This window comes from Haliaeetus leucocephalus, unplaced genomic scaffold (assembly GCF_000737465.1).
Source record: "Haliaeetus leucocephalus isolate CR32 unplaced genomic scaffold, Haliaeetus_leucocephalus-4.0 Scaffold1000, whole genome shotgun sequence".
In the NCBI taxonomy this organism is placed as follows: Eukaryota; Metazoa; Chordata; class Aves; order Accipitriformes; family Accipitridae; genus Haliaeetus; species Haliaeetus leucocephalus.
In genome coordinates this window covers 1,323,547-1,338,375 of record NW_010973436.1, presented here as the reverse complement: position 1 = coordinate 1,338,375, position 14,829 = coordinate 1,323,547, and the positions used below count along the sequence as shown (strand labels likewise).

Below are 14,829 nucleotides of genomic sequence, written 5' to 3'. Positions count from 1 at the left end.
AGCAGGAGGTGAAGACTGCAGCATTTTTCAGAGGTTAGAGCCAGGTGGGAAGTGATCTGAAGTAGGAACTGTGTCTATTATTGTACTGGAGCAATCTGAAAGTACTTGGCAATAATGACTGCATTGACTCTGGTAGGTTAAATATGCCCAGGACTGTTTGCTGGCACTGGGGCCAGCTGGCAGAGGGTGACACATGCCACAACATAAAATTTATCTTCCAAGCAGGGCAGCTGCATAGCAGGAATTGAACTGCAAATCAGGAGTGATTCCTGAGCTGACTCCTGAACCATGCCTGGGAGTTGTTTGTATGAGTGTGAGTTGGCTAATACTATGCTGGGAACTACATTAATAATTTAGCAGAATAAATGAGCACTTTCCAGTTCAGGGAAACATTTCTTTGCACTGTTATTTACTGTTGTAGACTTAGCTCAAGTGTTAGACAGATCTTGAGCAGGAAGAAGGATTTAGAAATATGCTGTGAGTTTTACTGACGTGCTGCAATGTGACCTGAGCCCAGCTGGATTTGTCCATGCTCCTAGCAAACAGCAGCTGAGTTACTCCAGTGTCTCTAGCAGCAAACACAGTGTGTCCACCTACAAGCAGGTGGTTTAAGAGAGGCAGACTGAGTTCAAAGGAATAGGGTATTTTATTCAGCATCTGCCCTTTCAGTACGGTGTCTTCTTTCTTCACTGATCTTGATTGATCATAGGGACATGCACACTTGCAACATGCAGTCTGTCCACCTTCAGGGCATTAAAGCTTTTGCTAGATTGTACCAGTCAGGTGATTAAGCAAGCATGATAATATCAAGCTGCTTTTCAATGTTCAGGCCAACCCAACTCAAGAAACCCTTAAAACTTGCTATCAGGAATGACATCAGTCACACAGGCTTAGGAAATGAGGACAGAGCTGTTGGGAAGAGTAACAGCATACTGAAAGGGAAAAGATGTGAGAGGAGGGTGGGGGGAGATTTGGGAGTCCTGGGGTAAATGATGCCCCTGGGCTTGTTTTCTTTCTTTCCAGCATCTTCAGCCACCACCTGTAGCTCTGAAGCTGCTGCTGGATGGTGGGGAGAGAAGTTAGTGCTAGAAAAGCGCCTGGTTGTTCCTGTTACTCTGTCTTTTTGTCTTCCTGTAGCCAGCTGAGAAGCTGAGCTAAGAATTGATGTGCTTCCCAAAGGATGCTTGTCTGGGAATGGATCTAGGTCCCTTTTTCCATAACAATACTAAAAGGAAAAGTGCTTTAAGTAACTTAACATTGTATTTCAACCTATTCTCTGTTCTGCAGTCAGGCAAGGTAGCACCAACCCTTCTAACTCGCTGTAGTTAACCCTTGCTGACATCTACAGCACGGGCTACATTTGAACAACTTTTTAAATTTAAGGATAATTTTTTGTGTATCTGTTTTCAGCAGCTAAGGAATAACCTTCTATTACATTTTTCTCTGGCAGGAATTAAGCAGCTGCACAATCCAGTCCCTTATGTGATTTCTAATTCTTCCTTTCTAAAGAGCTACTGCCAAAGCAACGACCAAAAAAGGTCAGCATCTTCTCAAAATGGTAATGAACAAGCAGGAGAAGGGGGAGGAAAGTGGCCTTTTCAAAAGGGACAATTCTTGATAGGTGCTCTTGATTTTCCACACACACAATTTTCTGCTGGCAGGTGAACTTTTTAAAATGAAAAAACCACAGAAAAAGACCACTAACCTTTAATTTCCCGTAGTTAAACCTGTAACTCTCTCTCTACCCATGAGCGGGAACTTGTGGAGCCAGAGGATACCCACAGTGCCACAAATCTCCTTTTTCTCTAACAAATAATTCTTGTCCTCCCTTCCAAACAGACATGGGGGCTGAACAAAAATCAACAATTTTATTTCAGTGGGGCTAGAGAGTTTCATTGCTCTTCAGTTTGTACCCTCTGTCCGACTGTGTTTCTGTCACTTACATTTGTGCATGACTGTACAAGTAGTTATTTCTAAAATAAATGCCTTTTACATCTGTCTTGTTTTTGTTAGATGTTCAACAGCTCCAAAAGCAAAAGCTGTCTGGCAGTCAGCCTGCTTATTTTTTAGTGTTTATGTAAAATCTCTCACCATGGCATTCAATACCACTGCAAAAGTTGTATTAAACTGTATTTTTGATAACATCTACAGGTGTGCACTTGTCTAGTGGGTACTGAGTGATACGGCAGCTTGGCTGTAACATCCCAGAGGGGAGGATAAAGTTCTGCCTTTGACCCCGTGAAGTATCTGGCCCTGGTTTGTCTGGGAAGGAACCAGGCAGATCTGCAGCCAGAACCAGCTTCCCCTGCTGCAATATTTATTCCCTGGATGAGTGCATTAGGAAAGGGGGAGAACCATAATTTACCTTTAAATCTGCTGCAGACATCACATTTCAGAGACAGTGCTTCAATGAACTGCAAGGTTTTTAAAGAAGTTGGCATCAAAACCAGAAACAAGGACGATGTCGACATGTTTTACTACTGGATTTAACACATACTTCCTCCCTACCCAAAGCTGTTGATCAGCTGTTTCCCTCCACTACAAAATACAGCCCTGTGGCCTTCACAGTTTGCTTACAGCACAAATAAATAACCTGTTGGAAAAGAATATTTTTGTTTCTTTAAAGAGCTAAACTGGGCTCTAAGTGGTACCAACGAAGCAGACAGCTGCTATAGAGGAAACCGCTAAAATCCACTGCAACTGTTCCTGCCGGTATATAACAATGAGCATATCTTAACAGAAAATAAAGTGAAACAGTTATTAATAATAGAAACCTCTGAAACTTATTCAATAGGATGTTACTTATTTGCAAAACCTAGGTTTGTTTTAATTAGAAATAACACTATTTCCTACTTGTCCTTTTTTTTTTCTCTAACAATTACTCTACCACCTTTGTTGTCCTGCAGCCAGCTCCCTGACTTCCCTCCCTCACTGCATGAGATCCTGATGGGGCCAAAGACTCTGTGCAGAGCCAGACACTGTGAGCCACAGTTTGTCCCTGTTGCTAGCAAGATCGGAAAAGAAATCACAGCCTGCTTGCTAGCTCTGTGCAAAAGAGTTTTCCAGTGCAATGATGCCCTGAGGGAAAAAGAAAGGGTAGAAACTGGTGTTTGGTGCTGCCCACGCATCTCATGAGTCACAGATGGGTAGGAACTGGCGGACAGATCCAGAAGAGTCCAGCATGCTCTGCCCTTGGACGGGGCACGCATCAAGTCTGTGCAGTGTGGTGGTGCTGGCAGGGACCTGCTCCATCTCAGCCCTGCTCCTGTGTTCCCAGGCTGGACTTCAGGAGTCCCTTCGGTGCTTCTTCTGTTCGTGGTACTCTGTTATTTTCTGCTGGAAATATGCTGTGGATGAGAAAAGATTGTTAGTGAAATGCAGGCGTTCAGGCTGGGGAGGATACAGAGCTGCACAGCCCGAGTCCTGGGGAGTGCATATGCACCCTGGGAGCCAAACCATGCCGGGTTGTGGACAACTGCACCCAGGTGAGGACCCAGGTGAAATTGAGGTTGTTGCAATTCCACCCATCCCTCTCACCTACCTGAAATGGGCTTTATTATGCTGGGCTAGTGTAAGTTTTTAACCCACACACTCACTCCTGTTCAGTTTTTGTGTTTCCTTTCCAACCAGCAAGGAAGAGAGAAAGCAGGAGACCCTAGGAATGCGAATAGCCAAAAAGGTGACATAGACTGGGAATATAATGAGAAAGCTGGGATTGTGCCATCCCTCTCTGCCAGTACCAGGCAGACCGAGGTCCCCTGTCTGCCCTATAAAGTCTGACCTAAAAGGGCGGAGAAAGCAGGAACCGAGGCAGAGCCAGGCCCCGAGTCCCCCAGACAGGCTGCAGACCAGCCGGAGAGGGACCCACCACGGGCACCATGTGCTGCTGGCTGCCATGTGGTGCGTCCGAGGGAATGTCTGCTCCAATGCGGCAGTCGCTGATAGAGTGCAAGGACTGCACTCTCTCTGAGGGCAGCAAGACCTTGGGGGGGGCATGCCCTAGGCCAGGATGTCTCTGGCCACTGATAGATGTTTTGGGTGGTCTCCTCAACCTTCATCACGCCTGTTTGTCCTCATCATGGGCTAGGAGGAGGCTCAGCTCTGCCCAGTGCCCTGTAAATCCCCTGGAAGGGGAAAGGACCAACCCAGCCACCACGGGTCTGTGCCGGGGCCGGTGGCAGAGATGAGTCAGGGCTCACAGGCAGCACAGCCAGGCTCCCAGCTGCTGCCTGTGTCCAAGCCAAATATTTGCGCAGCTACTGGCATGTTTGCCTAAAAACACTGGGCTCTCAGTAAGCCTGCCCCATCCCCAGTCAAGCGACAAGATCTGAAATGAGCCCAGGGATTTTTTTTGATTGTTTGACAGGGACAGAGAAATGCAGCTGTTGAGAGCAAATGGGTGCTACTCGCTGCCCTGAGCATCCTCAGCCTAGAGCTGCATTCCTCTCCGGGCATGGGGCATCTCTTTCCCTTAACCAAATAGCCCAGGACTTTGCAAAACTCATGTGACCAGAGAGGGAAGGAGACACAGGGCTGTTTACCTTCCTGTGGGATCCTGCTCTTTTCTGCCTCCTCAATAAATAGGGAAAACATGTTCGTCTTCACAAACTTCTTCACAAACTTGCGGTTGGTCTTGGAGGTGATGGCTTTGCAGAATGCTCGCTCCTGGAAGATGCCCGAGCCGTTTTTACTCCACTTGATGTGTGAGGCGTAGTGGCCAACCATTCGGACGAAGAATTGCACGAAGGCTTCGGAGACGACTGTGTTCACCTGCTCGGATGCTGGAAGAGGACACAGAGCATGAGAGGTGGGGTTTGGACCTCTGAACATGGAAAGGATGGTCTTATTTTAACTTAGCCCGTTCACAGTCTGTGTTTGCATTCCAAGAAATTTATTTCTTAAAACCTCCCTCTGACAGTAAACAAAGATCAGACTAATTTTGCTGACAGAGCATTGGCTGGTTTGGCTTTCCAGAGTGGTGGCGTCTTTGTGGGCCAAATATTGGCAAAAGCTGATTTTTTTCAGGAGAAGTAGTTGCTCCTGCTCTCATGTTTCGCAGGAGAGGGTAAAGGCCAAGGGATTTCCCTCCCGTGGCTGCATTTTGTTGCAAATTGGAGCAGAAACATCTCAGGCCAGGTCCCTTTAGGAAAATAATTTTGCTAAGGACTCTGGCCATCTGCAGAGGGCAGCTTGTGCGTGTTTTACCATATATAAAGAGACATCCTTACTATGTATGTTGTTGTTGTTGTTGTGCCTGTTCAGAGATGTCAGCATCTCGTTCTGCAGCTTGATGGGCAAGATCTCCTCCTCATCACCGACCTGGAAGGCAAAGGGGCCGTGAAGCACCTGGCACCAGTGGGAATCTGGCTCAGATGGCAGCGGGCAGCACTTAGTGCAGCCCATCAGTTGGGATTTCTGCAGAGTTCATTAATTAATTATCATTGCAGAGTGCTGCAGTGATGCTGGGAGTGGGATGCCAAACGCACAGCCACTGCTGCTCTGGCTCACCACAAGATGGATGCAGTGGCTGGAGACATCCTTTCATGGGACATTCCCCCTGGATGGGTGACACTGAGATATCTCTGCCCCCAAAATGTGAAAGCTGCCAGGTATGTGGCACTGAGGGAGAAAGGTGCCCTTCCTGGGGCTACCCAGGCCAGGCAAGCCCACCCCCAGCCCCACACTGCATGGGGGGACCTACCGCCCGGAGGATCTTCCCTTCACAGAGATCCACTATCAGAGCCTGAAAGAGAGCAGATAGCACCCAGGTTTAGCCCTACTAAGGCATGTGGGCTTCCTCCCACCCATTTTGGGATCAGGCCGGTGTGTCTGCAGCCCACGAGGGTGGTGGGAGAGGGATCAGTCCCTGTGGGCTGGGGGCACCTGGGCAGGGGGACCAGGGCATCCCCCCAGGGACCATGTTTGCTGCAGGCTGAGTGGCTTGTCCCCACACAGCTTTTCTCCACTTCTGCAAGGTTGGGATGATGCCAACAGCCAGCCTGGCCAACAGCAGCTCCGTGAGCCCCCAGGGTCAGGGGTGCAGGTCCTGGGGTGGCCAGAAGCACCCAGGAGCACGTGGAGCTGTTGCCCCAGGTGCCAACAGGAGGGCACATGCAAGAAGCCCCAATCCCCAGCCTCCCTGGATGGGAAAAGGGCACAACCAGAGCCTCCAGTCCCAGAGCCAGCCCAAACCCAGGGTCACAGACTAACCAAAGGCTCCGTCCAGATATTTTCCCCCACCCAGATAAAATACCTCCTCCATCGGCTGGTCCAGGACCCGCTCCAGGTGCCGCATCTGGATGCCGACCATGAAGGGTGTGGGGCAGCAGACGGTGTCGAGCAGGCACTCGGGGACCACGGGGATGTAGGTGTGAGCCCAGGTGAAGGGGTAGAGGAGAGCAGCCACCGCATGGATGCACTGCGACAGGACGCTGCAGGACAAGGAGCCATCATGGTGGCATTGCATGAGGAAAGGGAACTTCACTGCTCAGAGAGAGCGTCCCACCCTGAGCTCAGCTGCATCCTGCACTCCTTCAAGAGGTTTTTATGTGGTTTTTTGTTTGTTTTTTTAAATAAACAGATCAGGACTCACCTCAGCTCCTCTGCCAGGAAAATGAGCCGTCGCTCCAACACGGCAGAGGCAAAGATGTGCAGGATGAGGTGGGGGCTGAGCCGCTGGAGCAGAGCCTGAAACTCCACGTGCTCCAGGTGGGCGTCCACAGGCCGCGTGAGCTCAATGAGCTGCCAAGGGAGAGCCACCAAAGCCTGGCTTAGGAGGTGCAGTGCTTCTCCCCACCATCACCCTGGCCCCCCAAGAGGGTGATTTGGGAGCAATTAACAACCCAGAGTTTGCAGCATCTGCATCATGTCCCTCTGTAAGGGACAAACTTCATCTTGTCCTGCCTGGAGATGTGGGCTGTGCAGTGCTGAGGATGCAGGGGAAGCCAGTGGTGATTTGTGCACTGTGGGGTTTATTTACTGGGGCACTGAATTTTTAACCAAAATGCCTCTTTTCTCTAGCACTCACAAGGAAAGGCTTTCCTGTTGCCCAGGAAAGGGAGGAGGGATGAGGGTGTGACTTTTGCTATAAAAACCACAAAAACTTCCTCAAAAGCCTCTCTGGGAGGGCCAGCTCACCTCATCCTAGCTAGCATGGCCCAAAAGTGAATTATCTAATGGATATTTGCAGGGGGTCTGTCTATTCTGCTGGCTTTGCCCCAGACAAGCGTCTCCCAAACCTGGTCGATACCTCTGCCCTGCTGCAGGCAGCCCCGAGACGGTGACTGCTGAAGGGTTAACAGGACCGTGCAGCTCATGACACAGTCCTGGCCCCTCTCCCCAGCTTTACAGGGCAGGGGGAAATCCCCCTCCTCCATGTGCCAAGCTGCCTTTCCAGCAAAGCAGCATCTTCTCAGCCAGCAGCATAGGGCTTGGCTGGGCTCCACAGCCCCTTTTCAGCACAAATCCTGCACGATCCCCAGCTCCCAACCCATGCAGTACTCAGAATTTATTTTCACGCCTTTCCCTGTTTTCTCACTGATCTCCTCAACTTGCTCCAGCCCCTGCCTGGAGCCCCAAAGCGCAGCTCTTTCGAAGAATGTCCTTGTATATCCTCCTTCCCCAGTCACCCCCAGCCACGCTCCCTGCAGCCTGGCCTACAGCCAGAGCATTGAGCAACCTGCAAAGCCAAGGCACAAGCCTTCCTGGATGAAGAAATCTCTTGTAATTTGATAGCCAGCTGTTCAATTGCACTAGAGAGGAGGGATCTTGTCCTCAGACCCACGCTGGCAGAATGCATCCCTGGGATGCTCAGCTCTCTGGTTATTTTGCCAGGTGCCAGGGCACATCCTCCCCCTTTTACCACCCCAGCTTTGACACAAGAGAAAGAAAAATCAAAAGAAAAGGCTCTGCCTGTGCAAGCCTGGGCCGTATGTGGGCGAGATGAGCCCTGTGGGCACCATGCCAGTATCAGATCTCCTTTCCACAGGTAAAGGCCAAATTTGCTGCATGCCTGCGCCGCAGCAGCTTCCTGCCTGTGACGCTAAACTGGGGCGGGTGTCAAGGCTGAGAGCCGAGCACTGTGGTGCGGAGGGGAAGCTGCAGCCTGTGACACCCCGTGACAGCCCTGGCACCACCACACACCCCAACAGCCCTGCGTGCTGCACCTGGAGGTGTGAACACCAGCTCACAAGTGGGGTGCAGCCAGCCCCGCTCCACGGCCCCCTGCATGACACACCGCTCTGACGTAAAGGCTGTGCAAGCACCAACATGTTAAGAAATGGCGTCCGGGAAGGTTTTGTGCTGCAGGTCCAGCATGAGGCTGATGGAGTTGCAAAGATGCTGCTTTGCAGGGATGCAAAGATGGGGCAGCATTGCCTGTGGATTAGCTCCATCCTCATCCTCACTGCTTGCTGCTCTCCTCCTGCACCAGGAGGGAGATGGCACCCATTTCCCCAGGGCACGAGGCCCCTGGCAGCCTGACCCACCACCCACTGCTCCAGCAAGCACCCATGGGTGCTGCAGGTGTGGAAGATGCTCCCAGAGGTGGCCTGGGCTCTCCATGCTGGAGCAGTCCAGGAGGTGCCGCTGAGCCCTCGAGACCCCCACCAACCTCTGTGCCTGACTCAGGGATGAAGCTTTTAATGGTGACGGTTTTCCCTGGAGCTGGGAAGGGTGATTCCCGAAGGCCCTGCATGAAGGGGTAAATCACCGCCATGGAGATCTGGCGTCTCTTCTCCACCTCGTCCAAGATCTGGGGGACAAAAAAGTGAGCTGTGAAACCCTGGCAGGTAACGGAGTGGCTGCCTGGGCCACTACCGTGCCAGACGGAGCCACCACATCCCTACCTTGGAGAAGAGCCCAAAGCAGCCCAGGCAGCTGATGATGCAGAAGACCTCAGGGAGGCGGACACCACGGCCAGATGGCTGGAAGAGGATAGGAAAAGGCTTTGAGCATCTCCCAGCCCCGCTGCACCAGCTCCACACCCTCCTCAGAGATCCTCCCTGGCCCCACTCACTCCCCCACCCCAAGATGCCAAATCACCCACTGGATTTTCAGAGCTGGGGCTCAGGCCCAGTTGATGCTGTAAAAGCAGAGGGTGCCCAGGACCAGGAGAAGGCAATTCAGATGCCAAAGTTGTTTATTGTTTTGGTGCAAAACCTTTTGGCATATTCCCAAACTTTCCTCGCCCCAGACATGTGTCCTCTGAGACCTCCTGCCCCAACACCCTCGGGGCTAATCCTGCCTCCTACTGAAACAGGGACCAGTGGGATGAGCATCCAGGCTGTTTTTCCCTTTCCAACTGGATTATCCTGGGTCTTTTTGCTCTCTGCACTTTCAGCCCTCCAGACATGCAGTTCAAACAGCCAGAGCTCAGCCCTGGATGCAGAAGTGGGCAGGTTTGCCAGGGAATGAAATGGTGGTGGCATCCAGCAAGTCACCAAGCCTTGGCGTATGGCTCCATGGCTTTATGTCCCCATTTAAGCAGGCTGTGCGTAAATCAGCAGCCAAAGACGACCTCCATTGCTCCTCGCAGCCCCCAAGCTGGCCAAATCCATGAGCCGAGAAAGGCAGCCACTGCTCAGAAGCAATTTTTGGGGACGGGGCTGAGGGCACCTGGCTCCTTGGCACCTGGATGGGTGCACGCGCATCACCATCCTGATCCCGAGTGGGATTTGCAGCCATCCTGACCTCTGCGACCAAGGGAAAGGAGATTGGTGGGGAGGCAGTGACCACTGATACAGGGAACGGCACCTCCCAACCCTTACATCTCCTGGTTGCATTTCAGGCCAGCCCTGGTCTACAGCAAACACTGCTTGCCTCCATCCAGCATCCAACTGATGCCCCAGCAGAAGAAAGCTCTAAAGAAATCCCTTTGGGCATGCCCTTGCTGCTTTTCATCATCTTGCCAAGACAAATGGCTTTCTAAGGCACGTCCCCAAGAGCTGTACTTTGGGCATGGCACCCCCACCATGGGGATGAGGTGACATGGCTACCGCCAACCCAGCGATGGGCGTACGGGCAGTGGGATGCTCACCAGCAGCCGCCTGCAGTAGCCGATCTTCCTGCTGCCGTCCACATTGGTCAGGACGAAAGAAAAGGTTTCGCTGCAAGGAGAGACAACACATGGGAACAGGACAGCTCTTCCAGCCCACAGCCCTCAGGGGTGTGATGGCATGGGGTGGGAAACCATGGCTGAGACCCCACAGCGGGGCAGGTACCTGGTGAACTCAGTGACAGGGGCCCAGTTGTTGCCATCTGGGAAGCAGAAGAGGGGGATGGCTTGCAAGAGACGTTCCTCCTCCTCCTTCTGGCCCTTCAGCAAGTTCTCACGCTGGAACAAAGCCATGACAAGAGTCAGGGTGATGGAGGGTGACCATAGCCCCAGGGGGTGGGGTGGGGTGGGGTAGGTCACAAAGCAACACCCAGCTCAGACCGAAGCAGAGGGCGCCCACACATCCCTGGACAAGCATCTCCTAAAAATCCCATTTTTGACTCTTTTACTCCAGGGATAGCGGGGCAAAGCAGAGGCACCCAAGAGCGCCTCTGCAAACAGGGGCTCTCCTCCTGTGCCATTTCCCCAAGGTGTAATTTCACTGCCATGGTCTCCCCTTTTGGGACAGGAAACCAGGGAGCACCCCTGGGGTTTGTGGCCCTGGGCTTGGACTGCAGGGAGGGACAGACGATCCCAGCAACCCCAACCCACGAAGGCAAAGCCCTGGGGTTTGAGTCTGTGACTCAAGGGCATGGGGTATTTTTCTGTTCTCCTCCCCTGGCTCCAGTGACAGGGAAGGAGCAGCATCCCCTTTTCCTCTAAATTTGGAAAACTCAACTTCCAGGAAACAGGGGACTAAATACCTTCGGGAACTGGTAGGTTATCTTGGGTTCATAACGTCCATCTGACCTCTTCTTCAGTGACACCACCACCAGGTACTCAAAGAAAAACTGTCCAGCAGAATAGAGGACAGAGCTCCGCTCTCCCAGCTTCCCCTGCGGCACCCGTGAGGGGTTGTTTTCTGCAGCAGAGGCCTCCTCTTTTCCTTCTGTAGCAAAAAACCCCCAAAAACAGGGCAGAGTGAAATGAAAAGCCAGGAGGTATCCTGATGACAGGAGAGGAGATGCAGAGCTACCCATGAACCAGTCAAAGTGGCTGGAAGGAATTGGGACCTGGTGCAAAGGGTGGTTTGGTCCCTGACAGTGAACAGCTGGGGACATGCAGGCACAGGACACAGAAAGGAAAGAGAAATGGCTTTTATGAGGCTTTTGGAGAAAATCAAAGTGCTGTCAGACACCCAGACCCTGCTTTGCCCCATCCCAGGGTGGGCAGAGGAACACCCCAGGTGAAGCCGGCACGTGGGATGGCAGAGAGCACACGGTCTCTGCAGAAAGCATCAGCAAGAAGGTGTGGGAATGCTTTTATAGCAGTCAATTTTATTCCCTTAGGGAAAAAAACCAGCAAACACACAGCACAGATCTTGTTAGAGCACCTCCAAAGGCTCCAACAAGATGAATCCTAACCTCTCCCTGCCAGATGTCCTCAGTCCTGGGAACTGCTGATTGCAAATGAGGTACTCGAGGGTTTTCCCTAAACCACAGTTCCCAAACCAAAGCAATTCCTTGAGATTACATCCCATTTCTTGTTCGGCCGGTTGGGGAGGACAGCTGGGGAGTGTCAGCTGTCACAACCCGAAAAACTAGAATTAAGAGTGAAAAGAGCCCACGCCAACATCTCCAAGGGCCCTGGGATGATCATGGTGAGGCAGTGAGATCTGAGGGCTGGGAAAGGGAGGAGTTAAGTGCCGGCGGGAGGCTGCAGCCAGGCCATGCCATAGCATTTCCCTCTCCCAGCAGCCGCTTGCGAGTCTCTAAATCCCTGGTTCCTGGCACCGAAACTGTCCCGGGCTTGGTCTTGGCTCTGATTACGGCAGGGAGCTAGAACAGAAATGCTTGAGCTGTTCCTAGGAATAACAGGCAGGGAAACAAATGTGTTGGCTGGATGAACTAACTGACTCTTGCAATTTGTTCCTGCATCCCAGAGTTTGGCCCTGGGCTCTTTTGGTTGTGCTGCACCTTGGCAGGGCAAGGCATGGCTGTGGCTGGCTGCTCCCATTGTCGCTCTCCCCTGTGCGTGACATCCTCCTCTGAAAGCAATGCTGGTGGACACCCCACCACGTGTATCACTCTGGCTCTGTAGCCGCCTTCTTTAGTCTGGAAACACCTTTGCAGCCTTCGCTCCAGGTCATTGGGAGCCAATAGCTCATCTGAGGAGGTGACACTCACAGTCCCATCATGGGATGTCCCTTCCCAGGGACAAAACCACCTTTCCCAGCTCAGGGTGGGGAGATGTGTGAAGACACCCCCGTGTGCACCCTGAGGCTGCTCCACCTTTGCATGCAAAGTCCTTCCTCTTGGTAAGGTGAAATTCAACCCAAAGAGCTCCCTTCGCAGCAAGAGGAGGCCCAGGAGCATCCTGAGGATGAGACCGGCCTGCAGACACCTCTGATTTGTCCTCAGTGGGGATCACCCATGTGACAGCCTAACAAGGTGCTCTGGGCCAGGGAAAAAAGGTCAACAAGATGTGCTTTGCTTCTCCTGCTCCTCCTTGGGATGCTCCAGCAATGGCTTCAGTGGTCCAATCTCACCTATGGGGCTGGGGTAGGACGTTGTTGCTGGGGGGACCCCAGGGAACCAGGTTGTGCAGTGGGGAGGGCTGCTGGCATCCCCCATCCTCGCTGGATGCCGGCGTTGGTTGTTTTCCCATCGCAGATTGCCAGGGTAAGGTGAAAGTCCAGTTAAATCCTGCCTATCCAGTCCCATCCTGCATTTCAGAGAATACAAGATGCACTCTCAAGCAAGGGCTGGATTTGCATCATGTCCATGGCGTTTTCAGGCAGCCAAGTAAAACCCACCGCTCTGGGGAGGCTGGTCATGCTGGGCTGCGGGTCTGCCTCTTGCAGACAGACCCACGCGCCTGCCCAAAGAGAGACCCAGCGCAGCGAGCCCTGCCAAAAGTGCAGTGTCACCCAGCAATGCTCCCCTGCACTGTCTGGTTGCAAAGCCCTTGCTGGCAGAGTCTAAATCCCTCTGGGACGATAATACCCCATCCCTGAGCTGGAAGACGAGCTCCGGGTACATACGGGGCCTTGCACCATTGTGCAGCATTGGGCAGGTTTAATGTGGCATCAGAGGTCCCAGTGCTCCCCAAAACCAGCAGCATGTGCAGTTCCTCATGTGTCCTGAGGATGTAAGCCACTGTCACAAGAGCTTTGGCCAATGACTCTTCTGTAGCCCAAGCGGGGAAGACTTGGGGACTACCCTGCAGCCCCTCCAGCAGTGGGAGTATCCCCTGTGAGGAGGGGCATGAGCCAGGTGGCTGGGGTAAGGGGGCTCCTGCAGCTCCTGGATGGAAAGCGGCTGCCAGTGCTGTGGATTTTCACCCCTCCCTCCACTGGGCACAGAGAGGGCAAAGGCTGCTACAGTGCACGGAAATGGCACCGGGGCTGCCGGCATTAAAAGAAAAAGACATTTTGCTGCACAACCAGCTTCCCCAACCAGAGCGGGGTTTTCTTATCACAGCCAAGGGCTGTGCTCAGACCCATGTTGAGATGTGGCACGACCTGTTTCTTTCCTCCCAGAAAACTCCCGGGCTGCAGTGTGTCGAAATCTCCTGGCCTGGCACAACAGTTTGTGGTGGAGCTCTGCTTCCTGTGCCATGCAGCCACCCACCTGCCCCAGCAAAGAGGAAATGGCTTTTGCTTTATCAAACCTTTTCTGCTGAGCTTGGAAAGACATATATCGCACCCAGAGCAAGAGCCAGCCACCACAAAACAGACCTGAAGGGGAGGGGGGGCTTGCAGTGAGCCCCCCAAATCCACAGGTTGCCCCAACCTGCTCTATTGTGCCTTGAGGCATGGCAGGCCAGAAAACCCCGACAATCCATCCTCTATCTCAGAAAAGCTCACAAATCCCAAAGGACCGATTTCAGCACCGTCCTCTAAAGGCTCCGCAACACTGACCCGCCTCAGGGGCACTGTGCCCCCACGGATGCCCTCGATGCCATGCTCCGGCATCGCTGTGCTCGGTGAGCAAATGGCTGGGAAAGCTTTGGGGGATGTGGTAATGGGGAGCCTGGGGGTGGGGTAAACCCCCAGGGGATGGCGTAGACTCCTTTGGGACGGAGTTGGCTCCCAGGGGTTGGGGTGCAGCTCCCGGGACGGGCTGAACCCCCAGGGGCTGGGGTGTGCTCCTGGGAGATAGACTGCACTCCCGGGGCTGGGCTGAGCCCCTGAGGATGGAGCAAGCCCCCGGAGATGCGGTAAGACCCGGGGGCAGACGGCCCGAGCTGGGCTCCGCAGGGTGAGCGCGTACGGGCAGGGCTGGAGGGGACGGAGCCGGTGCCGGTGCCCGTACCGTCGGTCCCACCCGGCGTGGCCGCGCTGCGCTTTCCGGGAAAGTCCCCGCTCCGCCGGCAGTCGTCGGCTCCCGCAGCCGCGGCCCCGAGGCACCGGTACCAGTCCCAGCACCGACACCGACACCGGCACCTCCCGGAACCCGGCGCGGGGCTGTGCTCCCCGGCGTCCCCTCCCGACTCTCACCTCTGCGGCCGGAGCGCCGCAGGCTCCGTCGGAAGAAGTTGCCGATGGAGGCCATGGTGGCTCCCGGCGCGGAGCGGCCCCGGTGCGGCCCCGGTGCGGTGCGGCCCGGCGGGGAGAGCTCGGCTTCCGCCCGCTACGCTTTCGCTTTCCCGGGGGAGGAGGGACGGGACGGGACGGGGCGGAGAGGAGAGGAGAGGAGAGGAGAGGAGAGGAGAGGAGAGAGAGGAGGAGCGGG

The 14,829-nt window shown here is 53.7% G+C and overlaps 1 protein-coding gene across 1 annotated transcript; it reads right to left on the bottom strand.

The window, feature by feature from the left end:
* Window positions 1–2,764: 2,764 nt before the first annotated feature.
* Window positions 2,765–14,681, bottom strand: DENND2D (DENN/MADD domain containing 2D). The gene is made up of 12 exons (XM_010584556.1): window positions 14,595–14,681; window positions 10,858–11,042; window positions 10,221–10,333; window positions 10,037–10,106; window positions 8,847–8,924; window positions 8,612–8,752; window positions 6,593–6,741; window positions 6,254–6,431; window positions 5,702–5,743; window positions 5,229–5,319; window positions 4,542–4,781; window positions 2,765–3,347 (listed from the first exon to the last, which is right to left on the bottom strand). Exons 1-12 carry the CDS (start codon window positions 14,647–14,649, stop codon window positions 3,286–3,288), a joined length of 1,404 nt encoding a protein of 467 aa, XP_010582858.1. The 5' UTR covers window positions 14,650–14,681; the 3' UTR covers window positions 2,765–3,285.
* Between the last annotated feature and the right edge of the window lie 148 nt (window positions 14,682–14,829).